The 21,265-nt window shown below is 40.1% G+C and overlaps 2 protein-coding genes across 3 annotated transcripts; one reads left to right on the top strand and one right to left on the bottom strand.

The window, feature by feature from the left end:
* Window positions 1-616: 616 nt before the first annotated feature.
* On the bottom strand, window positions 617-6,756 carry LOC109987724 (alpha-N-acetylgalactosaminidase). Its single transcript, XM_065963954.1, has 9 exons — window positions 6,598-6,756; window positions 5,897-6,057; window positions 4,379-4,515; window positions 3,730-3,941; window positions 3,555-3,649; window positions 3,229-3,390; window positions 2,727-2,924; window positions 2,492-2,632; window positions 617-1,421 (listed from the first exon to the last, which is right to left on the bottom strand). Exons 2-9 carry the CDS (start codon window positions 6,053-6,055, stop codon window positions 1,221-1,223), a joined length of 1,305 nt encoding a protein of 434 aa, XP_065820026.1. The 5' UTR covers window positions 6,056-6,057; window positions 6,598-6,756; the 3' UTR covers window positions 617-1,220.
* Window positions 6,757-6,797: 41 nt separating this feature from the next.
* On the top strand, window positions 6,798-21,262 carry LOC109987702 (adenylate cyclase type 3). Of its 2 annotated transcripts, none has more exons than XR_010668786.1 (23): window positions 6,798-6,860; window positions 7,803-7,879; window positions 8,186-8,267; window positions 9,213-12,327; window positions 12,974-13,123; window positions 13,812-13,948; window positions 14,059-14,170; window positions 14,467-14,594; window positions 14,790-14,948; window positions 15,040-15,199; window positions 15,278-15,385; window positions 15,592-15,668; window positions 16,059-16,220; window positions 16,349-16,436; window positions 16,703-16,819; window positions 17,743-18,014; window positions 18,129-18,210; window positions 18,890-19,048; window positions 19,348-19,494; window positions 19,627-19,743; window positions 19,865-20,010; window positions 20,102-20,226; window positions 20,309-20,332. XR_010668786.1 is itself a non-coding variant. In XM_020638878.3 (23 exons), the coding sequence occupies exons 4-23, from the start codon at window positions 11,647-11,649 to the stop codon at window positions 20,489-20,491; spliced, it is 3,291 nt and encodes a 1,096-aa protein (XP_020494534.2). In that variant the 5' UTR covers window positions 6,799-6,860; window positions 7,803-7,879; window positions 8,186-8,267; window positions 9,213-11,646; the 3' UTR covers window positions 20,492-21,262. The 2 variants fall into 2 exon arrangements, 1 of the variants encoding a protein (XP_020494534.2); XM_020638878.3 differs by having other exon boundaries at window positions 6,799-6,860; window positions 19,884-20,010; window positions 20,309-21,262.
* The last annotated feature ends 3 nt before the right edge of the window (window positions 21,263-21,265 follow it).

Here is a 21,265-nt window from a genome sequence, read left to right as displayed (position 1 = left end):
AAAATGATTGCGTATCTTTTACTATCTTTAACTGTATGTCACTAAAATATATCAAAAGGTATTGGTTTTCTTTCCACAGATCTACAATAAATTGGTTGATGGCAATCAAATACCAATTTAACTTAAAAATATGGCAGTACAGTTTCAGGATTAAAGTATTGTATTTTTCAAAGTATATGATATATGTGCATTTGAAAAAGTATGTCAAAGTGTCCATTAAAGAATTCAAACATACGTAAAACCACAAGATGAGACTTAGTAATATGGAGGTGAAAACATAAAAGAAAAAGGCTGCCTCAAACATTTTCAAAATAAACTAACCAGAAAAGCTACTAGGCTGAACTCAGAACCTTGTATGCCACAAACTTTCATAAAAACTGATGACAGTGCAAAACCAAAGAGCTCTAATGTTCACTATGCCCACTTGTTTGTGTCTCAGCTGTCTCATAACTAGACTCAACAAGATCCTCACATGTTTGTGGGCCTTGGTTAGCAGGATTTTGGGTTCAGGCCTCAGAACTTTAAAATGCCTAAGTCCATAGAAGCAAACATATAATCAATGAGAGCCTGACTAAATAATTCAGAACATAACAAAACACAATGATGGCACAAAAAGTCAAATGTTTGATTTATTTCAGGCAATAACACATTCACTGAACAATGTCAAATAAAGGCTTTTCATTTCATACACACATTCATACGAATTATCCTGAGCAATACAACATCCAGATGTTGACAGACTTAAGCCTTATGCCTAAACAAAGCACACTTTCCAAGAAAACACAATTGAAAATCAGCCTCTTAGAAAAGCTTAAGTCTATCCTGCTTCTGTAGACAAAAAGGAGGAGCAGCTTTCCAGGTTTGTGACCAGGTTTGATGTTACAATCAATGATCAGTGTTCAAGACACAATTACTAAAATCATTTCTCTCATCCCAGTGAGATCAAGTTTGTTTTGTTTCAGACACTCTCACATGAAAAATTTCAGACATGTGAAATAGAAGCAAAATGTACGTCCCTGAGCTAAAAAGAGGATTCATGATGTGTGCTGCGTTTTATACAACAACATTTAGAACTTTTCATTGGCACTTCATTGTGAAAAAGAGAAGTAAAGTCCTTCTAGCACCGGACAATGTTCATGTGACACTTAATCAAGAGCCACAGCAGTGTGTCACAAACTATGATGTGATTTTCAATGAAAAAAAGGTCAATCATGGAGCGGTCAGAGGAAGACACGAGGGATGGCGTTTTCATCACCAGTGTAGACTGAATCCTGGACGTTTCCACCTCTATAGAACTGTAGGCGGTTCAGTTTGCTAGGTGCAGAGACGTACCACATGACCACACCTGTTGGGTTCACTGACACCACAAAGTTAGTGGAGTCTTTCAGGATCATGGTCTTGTCAGTGAAGACATCGTAGATCTAAGGGAAAGTAAAAGAGCAAGAGTGAGTCATTCCTCTGTCAAACTCTTATGGATGTAGTTTCAAACAGATGGGATTAAAGCATCTGCCTGTGTCTATTTTGTTGCCCCTGGCTGACAATGAGGTACATCTTATGTCTGCTGAACTTATCCTGTACATGCACGAGTAGTGCTGTCTGACAAATAATCTCAAACTTCTTCTTTTCCACAGTTAAAAGTAACAGTCAGTGTGAATCATCTCTGTACCAAATGTACAAGAACAGCTGTTTTTAGAACATTCTCTAACACCTACCCACTGGTTGTGCTAACAGACATCATAGATAACTGTTGCTGAAAGCCCTGTTTGCTACAGAAGGCCGTGAAGAAGCATCACTGTTCATTTCAGTCTGTATTGGAATCAGCTAAAAACTCTTAACAGGAGCTTCAACTGTCTGTCTGTCCAGTAGATCAGAACTGCAGTGCGACAAATCAATGCAGAACACAGATAATAAAAGACAGACATGATTATTATATGTTTGGTTGAAATCATGTTTTAAGGAGGGATCTTAAGTAAACACACAGTTACCTTCTTATTTTAAAGTAGCTGTGGTTATGAGATTAAATGAGAAAAAAACATGAGGAATTTTAGAAGTTCAAATAGGATTTGCGAATATCAGAAGAATCCCTGTAATAATATGGTTAATACAATGATAAATATTGATAATTACAAACAGTAACAAAGTTCGTACAGTCGTGTAATAAAGTGTAAAGCACTATGGTAAAAGAGGGTTCAGCTGCTGAACGAACGATGGGTCATCATCACAATACAGAATTTCTGGTTTATCAATGTATTTAACAGCCAAGAAGGCAGACGGCTTTTAATTCTCAACACAAATATATAGTTTAATATGCATCTATATTCGACTGACAGGTGCTATTCTGGGTCCGTTTCACATGAGCTTATATGTTGTTCCAGGTTTTCTATCTTGTTAAAAAAAATTATTCTTAAAGACACTGAACAGTTTTCAGTTATCTATGTGACGTTTAACAATCCTGAAACTATGACTGCCTTGAAGACTATAGAGTACTCACTTTGTAACTGCCGGTGGTGTAGTTGAGTTTGCTTAGGGAGGTTTGGTAGCGGTAAGGCATATCAGTACGACGACTGAAGAATACCAAAGCGCTGGCATCGCTCGACAGGGGGCGCCAGAACACTTCAATGTCACTCTTCTCCTGGGGAAGAGAAACATTCAGGGTGTGAATAATGGCATACGAGTAAGAAACACTTTGCCAACAGGCAAGACAGTATCCATTTAAAAAGTGTTACCTTTACAATGCGTCTGCCCTGGATGCCCATGGGGTCCTGGTTGATGCTGATAACCATTTTGTTCTGCAAAATGCTGCGTGCTTCGCTGCTGATGGTGCGCAGATCGTTGGACATGAAGAGAGGAGCCGCCATGATCGCCCACAGTGCCATCTGAGAGCGAGACTGGTCCTTGCTGAGGCCAAAGTCACCGATGACCAGCTGTGGAGGTTGAAGATAAATAAAGGAATATAGTATGATTTAATATCAGTAGCTTTTCTTTTATTAGCTCCTGCACCGGATAATGTGCATGCATTATGTTTTTGTTAATCATTTATAATCATAATCATCATTATGTTAAGTTCCAATCAAGAAAATTAAGCCTTTCTTTTTACCCACATTATTGAAAGACCAAATGTTTAAAGGCAAGTGCAGGGCCTTTCAAAACCTTGTCATTTCATGAACTTCATTGTCTCATGTATTAACTGTGCAGGCATATTTTCCTTCTCTGGCCCCTGATACCTACCATATCAGGGTCATTCCACCTTCCAGGTCCTGCTGCAGGTATCAGGACATCCTGGTTCCTAAAGAACCATTCGATAATGTTCAGCACACTGTCCCAAGAGTCCTGGATGTCGCCATAGTTACGCCACAGGTTGCAGATCTCGCCCAGCTGAGTGTAGTTTACCTGAGAGCATAAACAAGAAAAGACAAGTTGACATGTAAATAGTGGATTTAAAGTGGTAAAACATATCCTGATCCATTTAAAAGTCTAATTTCACAATTATTTTTTTATTCAATGAAAGAAATTTGTAAGAAAGACGGAATCTATAAACCACTTCCTGTTTATACCATAGGTGGCAGCCCCCCCTGGTAGGCCGGCCAACTGCAGGAGTAGCCAATAGGACGGCCTGTGGCATTTAAAGCCTTTGACATGAGAGGGTAACCTAAACAGGAGAGGAACAAGATCAGTAAAACAAGATCAAAGAACAAAATTCCAACACACAGAATATTCTCTTGTCCTCACCTTTCTCTTGCTCAGTGGCGTTAGAATAACAGCCGTCAAATTTAAACATATCCACCTCCCAGTCTGCAAAGGTCTGAGCATCGGTTTCAATCTTGTCCAGCGTGGTGCCAGGGTAACCCCCACAGGTGTGTGTGCCCATGTCCCCATAGATCCCCAGCTTAAGACCTCTGTCGTGCAAGTAGCGAGACAGTTTAGGGATGCCTCCTGGAAACCTGAGGATGATGGAGAGAAGAAATGTAACATTATACCAGAGTGCACATTAAACCAAGAGGGACTCTAAACGGGTCCAGTGAAAATCCACTTGTTCTGTTATTTGTGGTCAGATAAGGGTTTGCCTCGATTTCATCAACACATTTCCACCTCGTGATGAGTTCAAGCTGATGCTGCATTTTAAGAGTAAACAATGGACCAGCGAAGTTACTGACTCTGTATTTCTTTAGTCATATGACTGTATGACAGTCACATTCCAAACACCTTGTTTAACAGTTTTATTGACCATCAAGCTATGAAAGTTACAGCTCAGTGTTTCAGTGAGGAACAGACACTTCTGTTTATGTGTGAGTGGGTGTGTGTCTTTCTCTGTCAGCACTTACTATAGACAGTAGTGTACCCAATCAACACAAACATTCAGTATATACTGCACTTTTACCTTTTAGGGTCAGCCTGCAGCCGGCCGTTTTCATCTCTTTCCATGGAGGACCAGCAGTCGTCGATGTTCACGTAGACGTAACCGAGTTCCCTCCAGCCGTCTTCTGAGAGTCTGTCAGCCATGTCAATGAACAGATTCTCACTGGAAAAAGACAGAAAAGTCTCATGAGGAGGTGATATAAATAAATATGAAATGATATGCATGATGGCCATCTGATGGATGCAAGTCAAAGGCTTCAGTTGAATTAATCTATTAGCCTGAAGAGTTTTCAAAATGAGTTCGTCGGTTATTTCACCAGAAGTATTTCAATTACAGCCAAAGTTTGCGGAAGGGGACAACAACCTTGAAATGTTCCTTGCTGCAGTGACATTTTTATAGCAAATGAAACAACATTTCCTAAACAACAACACTATGAGGCAAGAGTGAACCTGATCAGTACAGCTGCAGGTAAAACAGCTATTAAATGAGCTAAGTATGCTATAAAGCTTCTTATAGCTGAGAAGATTGTTGTAATAATTCTCTGTAGATTAATTTCAGGACCGATACCTTTCAACGTTGTTGTAAGAATATTAATCAAAGCTGCTTTAAAGCTCCTGAGGACATTTCCTCTTGTGTTGATTTTGGCACCCCCCTGAGGACAGATAAGGACATGTTCTTTGCTGAAATTGTCCTGTAAATGTTTAAGTAGGGTTGTTTTTAACAAAAACAATCTCACCTGCTTCCTTTTAAGAGTCAAACACATTACTAGTCATGAATTATTGCTGTTGAAAATGTAAAGAAGGCTGAAGTCTGTAGCGTGACACCTACCCCTCGGCAGTGATTATGAGCATGGAAAATGATTATACAGAAATAATCAATCTTCTCACTGGTGGTCTGGCTTTCTTTTATAGGTCATGAAGCGGCATCTGCATTTATGTCAGTTAATTTAATAACCAGTTTAAAAAAACTTCATAGGAGCTTTAACAAACTGTATTAATGTCACTGTGGCGTTGAATTATAAGAGCATCTACGTTGTAAATACATTTTTTAATTTGCCCATTGACGTTATTCATTCAACAGGGTATGAACACAAACAGGTCTGGTTGTCAGATCTCCACACCTTTAACAACACCAAGACAATGTGTTTGTCATCCATCAACACACCAGAGCGTTACTCTTGAGCCATGCGTCTGATTGGATGATACTAATATTTGCCCACATCCTTTACTTACCTAAAGGTTATATCTCACAAAGCTGATTCAGACACCAAAATGGAAGAGTTGTGCATTTTTTAAAGATCTCTTTTTTTCCTCTTTTGACCTCACATGAAGGGAAAGTTCAGAGCATGTCTGTATGCTAAAAGTTGGTGACACTGTGACATGTACCAACATAATGCCCATGCAATTTACTGTGTACAGTATTTTAATGATATGTCATTCAAATTCACTCCAAGGTGAGACAATATTTATTTTAGAGTCCCCCCGCTTTTGAGAGAAGATTAAGCTACATTTCCGTGTGTGGTATTCATAGGATGTTCACTTGCCTGATGCAGTTCTTGGGGTCATTTTTACAGTCGATGTCGCAGCGGAATCGTTCCCATGCCAACCAGCCCATGGGAGGGGTCCTCATCACTCCATTGTCGAGGGCAAAGGTGGCCGCAGAAAGCACTGATGCCAATAAAAACACTGCCAAATGCATTTCTGCAAAGACAAAACGATGAATCAGATGTTGTCGTTGTATAGTGGCTCAGCAATGTGTTCTCAGTGTGCACGAGGTGTGACACTGCCATCGGTTACATTTTAGTGCCACATGCCAGGAGTCTGTCTGTTACAAAACTCCACCACCTGAGTCTCACCTGACTGGGTGTGACTGTCTCAGAGAGATAGACACAACCTGCCAGGTGACTTCTCCCATCCAACACCCACAATCAGCTGACTTAACGAACATTCAAAACGTATTAAAAGGGCAAAACTTCCCTAAAACATGTCAGAAAAAGTAGAAATAAGCATGAATGCACAAAAAAGGATACAACTCACATTATCTTCATTTGATTCTTTTACTTTTCTGTTTCTACCTATCTTAAAAACTGTACCTTTTTTTTCCAAGAAGTATTTAGTAATTAGTAATTAATAAAAAATAAAAAACTACAAATAGATGCACGTGGATTTCATGAATCTGTTTAAACAGTCAGTGTTTGCTCGCTCAGCTTCATACACTTACTATCTTGCAGTCAAACTTACTAAAAAGCAGAGACCAGCAGCCGGTCGAGGGGATGCAGTCGAAGATGTATGAAGTCTGCTCACAGTCCGGCTCTCTCCTTCTATCTTCACTCCCCTCAGACCTTCAAATAACTCGTAAAAAGCGACTTAAACTTCTCGTCAGCAGTCAGGAAGGGAAGCCACGGTCACGTGACACGGCGCTTCGTCAGCTGACCATGAAGCAGGAAGCTGGAGGGGGGGAAAGTTTTTAAGTTCCTTTCCTCTTTTATGTCACTGCAGCTAAGGTAGCAAGTGAAGTATTAATTTAAGGGTTTTACAACAATACACCAACTCATCTGCTAGTAATGCTTATATCTTGTCAGTTAATACTCTTGGAAGGGTTGACTGAAGGGTTTTTGTAAAGACTACAAAAATGCAGGGTACAAATAAGTGTATGCAATTTGATGTAGAGTATGTGGCAGTTCTGAATTTACCACCGCAATCCACACAAAAAAATCTTATGATGGTTCTTGTGATGGTTGGGTTATATATGTCTGGTTGTGTATCGTGCACTTTGGGTTCTTTTCTGTTGAATTGTATTTAATTATTCTTAGTATTTTGCATCTGTTATATTCTTATTGTTGTTAATGTTCTTCTGTGTTTGGTTTAGTTTGCTTTGTTCTTGCTGTTTGTCAAAGCACTTTGTAAACCTGTGTTTTTAAAAGGTGCTATATAAATAAAGTTATTATTATTATTATTATTATTATTATTATTTAAAGAATAACTGGGATTTAGGTAACTCCTACAGAACAAATGTCGTTGTGGACATAAGATTTAGTGGAGGAACTGGGTTAACAACATCCTGAAACTATACAGCACATTCAGTTCATACCTCTGTGTGAACTGAATGCAGTTCACTAACATCATTCAAAGTAATGGATCTTTATTGCCATGTTTAAGGTTATGGTCTTCACAGTAAAACATCCATAGGAGTTATACAACGTGTAATAAGTGATAAAAGTGGAGCAGGAGTGTGGAGGTTGCCACTTTGTTTTGACATGAATAATGGGCAGGGTACAAGAAAAAAACAAAGCCCTGTTATACAAATGTTGGAAGCTTTAATCTGTTTGTCTGGACTTCTAATCCATCTAAATGATATTGTGTCTGGAAGCGGTTAAAACTCATAAATAGTTGGAAGGTGTTCAGAAGTCACATCACAAAACTGCATTTTTTTTTTTTTTTTTAAGGGATCACATTTCGAATGAGTAGGTCAAGAATCCTTTTGATCCTCGAGCATCAAGCCGAGTTCAGCGGAGTCCAACAGGTGATGCACAAAAAAAAAAGCGAAAGTGTTTATAAACCATTGAAAACAATGTAACATGTCTTTATCGTCACTTGTTCTCATTAACATTCAAAAAGCTCAAATTTAAAACTAGAACATGTTTAATAAATATATTAGATCTGGTTCCAAGTTGACAGTTTGCAAAGATGATGATTTTATAGACTATAGTGACAATGGTGTTATTGTTTTTACTGATGCAGATTTATATCAACCCTTCAAGTCAAGTTACCATACTGACAAACACTAATGAAGTGTTTCTTGATTTGTTCCACCCCCTGGGGTCAAAAGTGACATCAAACAGGAAGAGGTGGAGCCTCTGAGCTTGACGCACAGCAGAAGCCACCAGGAGCCATGACAGAAACAAGCCAGGGTAAGGATATGTAAGAAATAACAGCAATAAAATCAGTAACTGTATTTTTTTTTTTTACATTGCATCAGATAACCATGCAGCTGCTTTAATGTGTTTGACAGAGAGTCCAGAATTAATGTCTGAAGAGGATCTTTAAGCTGCAGCCTTATTACAGAGTTGCTTTTGTGATTCCTAAAATGACTATTGGTAGAATAAGAAACGTTTTATGCAGAGAAAAAAAAACATGTATTCACTGAAGCGTGTAGGTAGTGAGATGGTCTGCTGAAATGTTTGTTTTTATGTCGTATTACAGACAGACTTCCTGGTTTTAAGTTTCAGCATGGACACACTCAAGTGCTTTCACTTTCCTCTTAAAGTGACAGGCGCAGTCAATAACACTCGAAGAGCAGCTCATTCATTTAGGAGGAAGAAGTATACAGAAACTGTACTCCGTTGAAAGTAGCTATACCACAGCACAAAAAGTAAATTGATACAAGTAAGAATTCTCAAAAGTTCAGATTTATTATGTAAATATACTTCATGTACCAGATGTGAAAGAACTACAAGTGAAATCATTTGGTGCTGTATAATAATGTAAACATTATAATATATAAAGTGTATATACTGTATATCATTTTGAGTACATTATATAGTTATGGGAAGTTTGATCCAAAACAAGATTCATTTTATCATTAATCATGTATTATTTTGGTAAATCTTTTATGTGCAAAAAACTAAACTACACTATTTCATAGCTGTCCAATACATTTGATAAAGTGAAAAATAGATTTTCTGCCAACTCCCTTTTTATAATATTAACAAGAATATTAACAATAATAATAATGTACTTTTGAATGTATGTGCATTTTGTTTTTGGTAAATTTACTTATTTTCTTTCAACCAGTGGTGAAAATTAATTAAGTGCATTTTCTCAATACCTATATTCTCCTGTGTTTGCCCTCCCAGGTGTTTCTGCTACATTAAAGACAATCCTCCAGAGTGCAGCAGCAGGTTTTGCTTTTGGAGAAGCTGCTCTATTTGCAGTAGAGCCCACATTGATTGAAGATGACGTCCTGCTGTCGGCTGCCACTCTGGCTGCAGGACGAGCTGGGTCCACAGGTGTTGGGGTGGTGACGGCGTGCCTCGTTTTCACCTCTGTGCTCATTTCTCTGGGCAGCGGTTTCCTCCTCACTGCCATGGGGATGAAGCTGTGGAATAATGGGGGATTGAGAAGGCCCTGGTTCGTGGAGGTCACAATGGGAGTTTTCATCTCGCTGGGTGCTGTTGGAAGTGGAGTTTTAGCAGGCCTCCTTCCACCATGGATCTACATGTCAGCCCAAGGCATTCTGGTAGTTGTAGTCTACTCATATTCAAACATTAACGACATGACCACTGCCCTGCTAATCATTTTTGCTACTCTCTACCTTAGCATAGTTTATGGCAGAATGGGTGTCATAGCTGGACTTGTCAGCATGGGATTTACCATCTCCCTGCTTTGTGCTCTTCGAAAGGCCCTAATGGATCAGACAACACAAAGACCACGATCTAAAACTGGATGCAAATTTCTGGAGAGGATTTTCTTCTACTCTGTGTTTGTGGGGATCTTGGGGTTTTGTATAGGTTCATGTACAGGTGTAGCAGAAAAGGGGCTCGAAGAAGAGGTGGTTGTAATGCTGGAATCTGTCCTCTGGGTGGCATTTCTATCTGCAGGGCTGCTGGGAGCTGGTCTGGGAACAGTGGCCATGGTGGGACTGGGTCCAGAGATGGCTGGAAAAGTCGCTCTAGGAGCTGCTGTAATATCATCAGTTTCCTTGAGAGTCTTACTGCAAGTTTCTCTAGGGGCCCGAAGTAGCACAGGGGGGATATTAGGAGCTACTACAGCTGCAGGGGTGTCACTCGGAGCTGCGAGTGTTGCAGCAAACCAAGCTTTCGGAACAAGAAATTCAGCTTTGGTAGTTTTAGGTTCAGTTGCTGGCGGTGCAATTCTTGCAATGCGAGGTTTAGCACTTAAATCTTCTATGCTGACGACATCAGAACTTCTAACAATAACAGTTGTTGCAGTGGGGGCCTTTGTACTTGGTGCACCCAAGAGCCCATTCAACACTCAGGTGAAACTACAAAGGGGCCTTCTCACAGGGCCAGAGCTACTTAAAGGAATCGGCATGGAGACGGTCACCGCGGCAGCAGCACCTATTGGAGCCGGGGCACTAGGGGCCGCAGCTCTTGGTACTGCAGCTCTAGGGAAACTGGGAACTATGGGAGTTCTGGTGGCCATACTTTTGGCTTTAGGAAGTACTCTTAGTGGTATGATAGGAAAATCACCAGCAAAGGAAAGTGCACACACAGACTGATTGACAATTTGTCTGAATCTGCATGCTGCTTGTGAGCAGATAAATGTTTTTAATGAGTGTGTTAACTGAGAGGAAGTGTAATAACTTTTTTGAATGAATACTGACAATACATGAAAACCACATTTGTTTTTTGATCAAAATTGACAATTGAGACAAAATGTTGTAACAACCAGTGTTGAATAAAATGAATGATAAATGTGAAATAAGCTTTCCTTTGAATAGTCACTAATATATTCCAATCTTTGTATTTATGTGTAAAATGCTAGAGGAACAAATACATTGTTTTTTTGTTTTTTTCAGAGTTAATAATGATACCCTTTTCATTCCCTCCTCACGCCATCATTTCTGCATTTCCCAAGACATAATTGTCACAGTCAGTTACTTTGGTTTCATCTTAGCAACAGTAACAGAGGACTTGCTGTTTGGAAAGAGGAGGGTGAGTGGGAGGAGAGATGAGCAGAGAACAACATCAGGAGACTGGAGAGCATCTTACAGTAGAGTCATCTGTGCATTAAAGGAAATTATGGATTCATACTTCAAAATAAGATTTCTTCTTTTCTATGTATACTCAGATTACCCTGACTAGTATGGTATGGAAATGGATATACACCTGTTCCTCTGGGTACGGTGGTCTATCATGGCAGCACACAGGACCTCAGCTGCAGGAAAGAAGATGTTGCAAGAAGTTTTTCCTCTAAAACTGCCTGGAGGAAAGAGCAGCTCCAACACTGGGAGATACTCTGAGAATCTAAACTTCTTTTAAGGAAGTTGATGAAATCATAAAATGAAGAAAGGATGAAAACAATTTAAAAATAAGGGCGATTTTTCATGGTCAAAATGTGGATTAGTAATTATAGGAGCATTTTATGTTGGAATTGTTTCCTGTTGTTTGACATGGATGGATTATTGCACATTAATTAAACAATTAGCGTGTCTCCAAAAGTAGCACAAAGATGGGACGCATCACAACTTTTCCATTGGTTTTGTTACTCTGTATAAGCCAGGAATAACAGTATTACTTCAAAAAAGGGTCATTTTAAAATATCAACATGTCTTTGAACCGGGTGCACACCACAGACACGGAGCAGTCTGCGGAGTACTCGGTGGAGTATTCGGCCCAGTTTCCCAGTGACTCCAGCCACGCCGCGCGTCGTGCCCGTGAGGTGACCGTCCTCCAGGCGAGCTGCTGCCGCTGCCTGCCGAGCGCGGTGCGCCTCACTTTCATCCCAGAATCACTGGAGAGGATTTACCAAAACTACTTCCGCCGACAGAGACAAGAAAACCTGCCAATACTGGGGATGTTTGCGGCTCTTTTTAACAGTTTTATCATCATAATGTGCGCGGTGGTGTACACTGGGGACAAGCTGGCGATGGTGGTGGTCGCAGCGGTGGGTCTTGTTGCGGATATAGTTCTCTATGTGCTTTGTCTGCTACAGAAGCTTCCTTCCTCACCTGTGTGGCGCGGAGCAGTGCCGTACATACTGTGGCTGATGATAACCGTCCACGTTTTGTGTTACATGTGTCTGAATTATGAGCGTTTCCCTCAGGGCAGTGACTCTGTGGGCTGGCAGGCGTTTTTCAGCTTCTCCTGCTTCCTGACGCTCCCCCTGAACTTGGTGCCGCTGCTGCTGCTCACCGCGCTCTCCTGCGGGGTCCACACGCTTGTGCTGGGGGTCACTGTGGCTCAGAGGTTTGAGGATAATCTGCAGGGGGCCATGCTAGTGAGACAGGTAAATATGGCCCCATGGTAACAGTGATATTGACAAAGCACCTGTGACTCAGGAAGGAAAGAGGCCCTTCAAATATGTTATTATTTTGTGATGCGTCTTGACCGTTTGGTTGAAACAATGTAAATAGGCAAGATCGAATAGGCTGTTCAGTTGTTATTTATCATTTTAATTAATACATAATGTACTTTTTTTTTTAAATGTTTTAATTTGTGAACTTAAAATATTGGGCCCAATATGATGGTAGTTTTCTTTATAGATGCCACGTGATGCATTTTATGTGAATTATATCATTAAGCAGGTGGCACAAAAGCATTACAGTATACCAGTACACCATGATTCTCCAGAGATGAAATAAAAATAGATTTAAAAAAATGTAGAATTAGGTAAAAAAAAAAAGTAAAAATGTAAATGCTTGATAAAACTTTTTTGTTTTACCTGCACTTTCCAAATTAGTCACTGATTGTATTGTTTTCTTTTCCAACTCTCTGTCTAATCTCAATGTTATAAATTATACTTTGTAATAACTGTGGAGTTAACCTTTATAACCTTCATTTTAATCATCCATCGGAACTGTTCTGGTTTATTATCAGTCTAGTAAAATTGGTTGCTAAACATAGTGGTAAATTCTCCCCCCCCCTGCCTTCAGCTATTTGCCAATGTGATGCTGTACCTGGGCTCAGCCATAGTGGGTGTGATGTCATACTACATGGCGGACAGGAAGTACAGGACAGCTTTTCTGGAGGCCCGTCAGTCACTGGAGGTCAAACTCACACTGGAGGAGCAGAGCACCCAGCAGGTTAGTTAGAGAAACACATAATACACAACCAGACTCTTACTTTGCCCCAGAGAAACAGCACTGTTTCTTATTTTGGGTGAACACACCTGTGTTGTTAAACACCCTGCTTCCTCATTACAGCATGTTTCCTCAGCTCAGGGCTAATAGGATGATTAGAGAGACTTTGTTTTCACCAGCAGAGCCTCCACCAGGGACTAGACTCCATGGTCAGATTCGCTACAACATCATTTTGATTATGCCCCATGTGCTTTTAATTTCATTTTTCTTAATAAATTATATGTAGGTCAAATATTTGGCATGGAAAGTAAAGGTGTAATACAGAAATACAATATTAAGGGACCATTTGTTTGTGCAAAATGTTTTTTTTATTTTCAGTGCAACAAAATTATGAATAAACTGGCAACAATGAAAAGTTTCCTCAACGCCATTTTATTCTATAATAAAGCTAAAATGTATCCCATGCCACGCGGCTCTCAGTATTTTAAATCTATTGCAGATTGCTTTGATAGTTTGATTTAGAGATACCTTTGCTCAGTAAGTCTCCTCCCTTGGTTTCGCTTCTTGGTAAGTTAGTTAGTTAGTTAGTTAAATGAGTGTAAATGACACTTACCAAAAAAACAAGAACACAGAATTTATTTTTAATGCCTGTCATAACTTAACATATTCCTCCATCTGTGGCTCCATGTAGGAGGATCTGTTATTGTCCATCCTTCCCAAACACATTGCTGATGAGATGCTGCAGGGCATGAAGAACCAGGCTGATCAGACAGAGGTGCAGCAGCAACAGTTCAACACCATGTACATGTACCGTCATGAAAACGTCAGGTCAGGGGGCACAAAATAACTTTTTCCTTCGGAGTTTACAAAGATTTTAGATTCTCAACTGTCATACTTTGGTAAATGTGACGGTGAAAACTCTTCACTTCTCGTTTCAGTATCCTGTTTGCTGACATTGTTGGCTTCACCCAGCTGTCCTCAGCCTGCAGCGCTCAGGAGCTCGTCAAGCTGCTTAATGAACTGTTCGCCCGATTCGATAAACTGGCAGCAGTGAGTGTCTGACTCCTCTGTAGTTTCTCCACATGCTTGTTTCTCTTCCTCTTTTGAAACTTATCTTGCACCTTAACTGAAATAAAGTCATACCACCGAAATACCCAAGAATACATATGAGCTAAGTTTCAAAAAAGGAAGCGAAACAAGCATAAAGGAAGTAGAAATTGTAGTGAAAGTAGTCATTTTCAAGCTTAAACATTCACAATTCCTTCTTTCTAACTAATGCAAATGTTTTTCTTTGCTCCTTTCGCTCTAATATATACAATATGTCTTGCTCTGGACTCGTTTTGCAGCAATACCACCAGCTCAGGATTAAGATCCTTGGAGACTGTTACTACTGTATCTGTGGTCTCCCTGACTTCAGAGAGGACCACGCTGCCTGCTCCATAATGATGGGTTTAGCAATGGTAGACGCTATCTCGTAAGTTTTAATCATATCAACGTAACAACTAAAAGAAATGCAAGTTGCAAAACAATAAATACACCCGAAGGATAGCAAATGGTTGAGGGGAAAGGGCAGTGAGGATTTTGATTTTATCACAGTTATTTTGTTATAAATCTGGTGTATACAACAACAAGGACACTGACTGATCCTCTGCTTTTCTTCTGGCTCTAGCTACGTGCGAGAGAAGACAAAAACTGAAGTAGACATGCGTGTAGGCGTTCACACAGGCACCGTGCTGGGAGGAGTGCTCGGGCAGAAGAGGTGGCAGTTTGATGTTTGGTCCACTGACGTCACTGTAGCCAATAAAATGGAATCAGGAGGGATCCCTGGGTAAGATAAAAAAAATATGTATCTGGCTTTTAGGGTAAGCAACCAACTTCTTTCAGGTGTTTTATTTAAAGGGTTTGTGTGTACTACCCAGGAGAGTGCATATTTCCCAGACCACCAAGGACAGTCTGCACGGAGAGTTTGAGCTGGAGCCGGGGGAGGGAGGGGAGAGATGCGAGTACCTGCAGGAGAAAGGCATCGACACATACCTGGTTCTTGTGTCTCAACAGATGACTAACGGGCTCAGTGGAAATGTGAGTGATTTATAATCCATTAAAGTAAATGTATTTTATTACTTTACCTGAGTTTTTCCTCTTCTATTCCTCACTCAGAAACCAGGCACATTGTCCAACAGAAACTCAAATCAGTTGATCAACACTACAGCAACCAATGGGAGCCCAGCCTCACCCGAATCCACGTCCACTGAGTCCAAACACGAGGTGAATTATGATGAATGTCTTTTATCATTTGGTAGCTGTATAAACCTGACTCCAATGTAGCCCATGGACTGGTCTGTCTATAAGTGGTTAAATATGGTTTGAAACAAACTCAATATCGTCTGTACAATTAAATGCAAAGACATTTTTATAATCTCACTGGATTATTTTACCTATAAACTCTTTCTTGTCTCGCTGAAAACCCACAGAGAAAGAAGATGGTCGAGGAACAAGTGATCAACAGACGACTGCAGCAAGAGCTTCAGGAAAGAGAAACTCAGCAAATGTAAGAAAAACTTACGGCTGTGGCTCATTTGGTAGAGTCGGTTGTCTCTTAATCAGAATGTTGGGGGGTTCCATCCCCAGCTCCTGCAGCAGTATGTCCGATGTGTCCTTGGGAAAGACACTTAACCCTGAATTGGTACCACCGCTTCGGCGAATGAATGTGTGTGAGTAGGATCAGTGAATATTGATGGACACTCTGCCGTCAGTGTGTGAATGGATAGGTTTCACATGTGGTTTGAGGTGTTCAGAAGACTAAAAAAAACACTATACAAGCACAAGTCCATTTACCATCCTTTTAACTTGAAAGTCCAAGGCAGGTTTTGCTAATAGGAAAGTCTCGTTTTCCTCTCTCAAGCCCTTTTTAAAGTATTTTTTCCTCTCATGTTAACAGAATGAAGGATAATCAGATCAATCGCGTGTCTCTGCGTTTTGTGGACGGGAAGTTGGAGGACCATTACTCTTCAGAGAAAGAGAAGCGAAGCGGAGCGGCTTTCTGCTGCTGCATCATAGTGCTCTTCTTCATCACGGCAATGGAGGTGTTGATAGACCCAGAGTGAGTTCACATCGCCTATATCTTATTGCATTTAATAGTCCCTTCTAAAGACAAACGCATGTAAAAAAAAAAAAAATCATGCATGAATAAGCCAGCAAATTGATTACATATCGATGTTTTTGTTTTAGGTTGGCAGTGAATTATGTGACTCTGGCAATAGGAGAGTTTTTGTTGCTCATACTCACAGTCTGCTCTCTGGCTGCCATCTTTCCCAGGGTGAGAAAACTAAAGTAGTATCCATATTTGTAGAGATTGTAAATAAATTCATTGTTTTTGCTTTACAACCTTTTTTGGCTGAATACCCTTAACAATAGTAATTTACACTGCTTCTGATACAGAGAGAACAAAATTACTACAACATTTAATATCTAATTTTAATCACATTTCATTTATTGGATAAAAGGTGATTCAGATTCTGAAATTTGCATTTGACTCTGGGATATAGCTGAATAATATTGTTTTGTGTTTTTTTTTTGTCACAGATGTTCTCCAAGAGGTTCGTGTCTTTCTCGTTGTGGATCGATCGCACACGGTGGGCCAGAAACATTTGGGCAATGGCGGCCATCTTTGTTCTTACCATGACTGTGATTGCTGACATGGTTGGTACAAACACACTTTGTTAAAACTCTGATTGCATGCATGTTTGTGTTCCAGGTTGGTCCTATGACTTATATATCCTCTCACTGTATTTGTAATTTCTTAAAACAAGCACAAGATTCATTGTGATATTGCATTGTGATAATTGCTAAATATTACTTCATGATATGTTTTAAGCTAATCCACTCTAAAAGAAAACGAGATACTTTAAGTCAAACATTACTGGGTACTAACTGTCGTATCAAGCAACCCTAGTGTGTGTCTTCCCCTTAGTGAGTTTCCACTTTGTCCTCATCAAACTCTCACTGCCTTTCATGTGTCTGACTACATGCTCCCTGTGGGCTCCATTAGTTGTCTGTCTCGCTGCCTGCAGGCTCATTTGTCTAGACCCCACAGGAGCAGCTTGTTAAACACACTGCTGCATCTACGCCTGACAGGTACACGCAACGCTAAAGTGAACTTCATTTTTTTTATGTCATCGCTGTCATGTAGAGATGACAGTCACACTTGACTTGAATGATAGGGAGAGTTCTGCTATATCTGTTGTAAAGTGCTTATTTTTCATTTTATTTTTTTTAACTCTTTATTTTTTTTATTAAGCAAGAGTCCTTTTTGTACATTGCAGGTCAAATCTACGGCGTATAACCATTTATTTTTGTGTGGTTTACAACAGATTTTACAATGTGAAAAAGTGGAAACACAGGGCGTTGGTAGCCCTGCGGTTAGTGCGCACGCCCCACGTACGGAGGCTATAGTCCTCCAAGCGGGAGGCCTGGGTTTGAATCCGACCTGTGGCTCACATGTCATTCCCCACTCTCCAGCAGATAGCAGTGAAGGGAAAAGTATCAAATTAAGTCTGAGCTATAAACACTGGCTTACATTGACAGAAAACCACTCTTTGTTTCTGATGTTTCTGATGTTGTAGCTGAGCTGTGTTCCTCCGTCCTTCCGAGTCTTCAACAGCTCATCGGGTCCTGTACTGGAGTCATTCAGCGAACGAGGCTGTGCGGAGAACCCAAAGCATTACAGCTTCATGGCTGTGATGTCACTCATTGCCACCGCCATGTTGATTCAGGTCAGCCATCTGATTAAACTGGGCCTCATGGTGCTGGTTGTCACAGCAACTGGAGCTGTTAACATCTACAGCTGGCGGGACATCTATGACCTGTATGACTACATGCACTTTGCCTCATACAGGTCAGAATCTTTATCTGTTACAGTTGTTGGGCCAATACATTAATTAACAATAGAAAGTAGAAGCAGTTTATGCGTGTTATAGTAACTACTCTGTCCATATTTTTGTGTTTCCAGAACATCCATAGTGCCATCCAAATACCTAATGACCATGATGATCATCATCATGATGATTGGCTTCTACTTCTTTGCCCGACACGTGAGTTACTTTTTCAGGCAAACACACAATGTGTCACACTGTGCTGACCCCCAGAGACTTATGAAAAGAAGCGGTTGTAGCCTCTTGGTTTCAAATGTGAAGAAAATGCGGACGTGCCTCATACCTACATTCTTTTTAATGGCAAGCAGGGGGAAAGTGTACTAATTCCAAGATGCCTAATGATTTTATGATATCAAATGTTATCTTGTGCTTGTAGTCTTCTTGACTGTGCATGAGGTTAATGTGAAGTTATAGTCCCATTAAGAATCAAAGTGACAATAAAGAAGTGTAAGCTTTAGGCCCTGGCTACTTATGATTTCAAAGTTACTACCACAAAGACATGCAAGGATAGAAATCTAGTAATATATATCCACTTGTTGAAAATATATTGTTGCTTGTGGACAAAAACGAGACAAGATGTTGATAGCCAAAATGTTGAACTCAAGGGTTATACAAAACAAAGGGTTGATGTCACTCCAGTCAACTTCATATAAAGTCTATGACCCATTGCCTGTCTGCCAAGGCTTTTAAAGTCAGCACCGAAAGAGTAAAATTTTCCTTCTTCCCTTCCAGCTGTTCCTAAATTTCTAAAATGTTGTGTTTTTCCCCAAATAACTAAGTCACCTTCTCTCATAATCTTACTTTTATACGACTTTTATTCCTTCCTTTGTGTGTGAAGTTGGAGCGACAGTCCAGGAAACTGTTCCTGTGGAAGATTGGTGTCCATGACCAGAAGGAGAAGGTGTTCGAGATGAGACGCTGGAACGAAGCTCTGGTGATCAATATGCTGCCAGAGCACGTGGCCAAACACTTCCTGGGATCTAAGAAGAGAGATGAGGTACGTAAGAACATGTGCCAGGTCATTGTATCATTTTAATACATAGGGGCAGTGAGTGCAGAGTTAGAGAAATTCTATGAGTAACAGATTGATTCTGTTGAAAAGCAACGTAATGTACTGTTGTTAATTGCATCTGATGAAGGCCTCTGTGTCTCATCACAATGCTTGGCATATCACTGCCATCTTGTGGTCCATTTCAAAATAGCATATTTGTGCAACTGTGATATAGCTTTTTGTAAAAGAAAACTAATCAATTTCAAATAAAAGCAAGCTAACACCATGTCACTTGTCATTTAAAGGAGCTGTACAGCCAGTCTTACGAAGAAACAGGTGTGATGTTCGCCTCCATTCCCAACTTTTCTGATTTCTACACTGAAGAGAGCATCAACAATGGAGGCCTCGAGTGTCTGAGGATTCTTAATGAGATCATCTCAGACTTTGACAGCGTGCGTACCTGCAGTGGTTGTACAGCTGGTTCTAATTATTGAGATCATGTGTTACAAATGTCCTTAACCTTCATAGATTTTGAATGCCTTTACAGGTCACGTTGGCTAACATATGTCCACTCTCTATGCCAGTTATTAGACAGGGATGAATTTCGCTGGATCACCAAGATTAAGACAATAGGAAGCACCTACATGGCTGCCTCAGGACTCACCCCAGAAAGCAACACCAATGGATACAGCAACCGCAAGGTGTTAACACATCCAATCTTTAAATTATATTCTTCTTTTTTTTTTTAGAGATATACCAATTCATGGTACCATATTATCTTCACTGTCTGTACTGTAAATACTGATGATAGTGAGTGTGAAGTTGTGGTGTTGTTCCATAGCCGGAAGATCAGTCCCTGGTGGAGCGCTGGCAGCACCTGGCAGACCTGGCCAACTTTGCTTTAGCTATGAAAGTCACCCTCAGCAACCTCAACAAACAGTCCTTCAACAACTTCATGCTCCGGATTGGTCAGTGGATGAACTATCATGTGTGTGTTAGCCTGTCCATGTGTGCATTAAAAAGCTGGTTTGTAAATATATTCCCATTGATCTCTTTCAGGTCTTAATAAGGGCGGAGTTCTAGCTGGAGTTATTGGAGCTCGTAAGCCTCACTATGATATCTGGGGCAACACCGTCAATGTGGCAAGCAGAATGGAATCCACTGGAGTGATGGGAAACATCCAGGTAAAATCACACTTAAAAGTAACTGCTGTGTTCTGTTATTATTCCCTTTTGTCCTCAATGTTACGCCATACTCTGCCCTCAGGTGGTGGAAGACTGCTATGACATCTTAAAGGAGTATGGCTTCCGTTTTATTCGAAGAGGTCCCATCTTTGTCAAAGGGAAAGGGGAGCTGCTAACCTTCTTCATGAAAGGAAAAGACAAACCCAGCCGCAAATGTGGTCCAGTGACCACTGCCCTTCCACACCAAGTTGGAGACATTTCTTGACTGTTTGGACTCTTGATGTCCATTCTGCTCAGTTTCTCTCATATGAACAAGCTCTTCACATATCTTTTGATACTCTGTAGCAACGAAATACAAATGGTAGTACAAACACTCAGACAGCTAGTACTATAATGAGCATTACAACTGTAAAATAGCCTTTCTCCCATAGAGGAATTTAAGAACAGAAACAAATTCTATATAGCTGTAAATAATGGTCAGATACTGTTGACTGTCTATCAGAGCTCCTGCATTTTTATCACTTTGGGCTTGATTTATACTATGAGTGCCATGAGAATTAAAAGCACCAAAACAGACTTTAAAAATATTTTTTGTGCAGTTCCTCCTGGGTTCAGGTCTTGTAAAGCCATACAGGTTAATCACACTGTATTTATGTTGTTAATAAAATATATTTGCACTAAATGTTTGCGATTGTCTGTTAAATGAAGATGCAATGTGGGTAGGTTAAGTGGAGTGTTTAAACTGAATGACACAAGTCATCTGAACATGAAGCCAGATACATTACTAAACAGTTTGTTTCCAAGCCCCACCTGTCCACACAGCTGTTATCATTTTTCTTCTTGAACTTAGACTCAGGGTTAAAGCAGGTTTTTTGTATTTATAATGAGAATAACAATGATCTATGCTAAATATCACCACCTAAATCTTGGCATGTTGGAATGCTAATACATTGCTAAAGGCCGAGACATTTTTGCATAAATACAGATAATTTGAATGATGAATTATGTAATTTCAAATATAGTGTTGTTCATTGTATCA

This window comes from Labrus bergylta, chromosome 15 (genome assembly GCF_963930695.1).
Source record: "Labrus bergylta chromosome 15, fLabBer1.1, whole genome shotgun sequence".
NCBI classification, from domain to species: Eukaryota; Metazoa; Chordata; class Actinopteri; order Labriformes; family Labridae; genus Labrus; species Labrus bergylta.
Note: the sequence above shows the minus strand (reverse complement) of the source record. Positions and strands in the feature narration are given on the sequence as shown.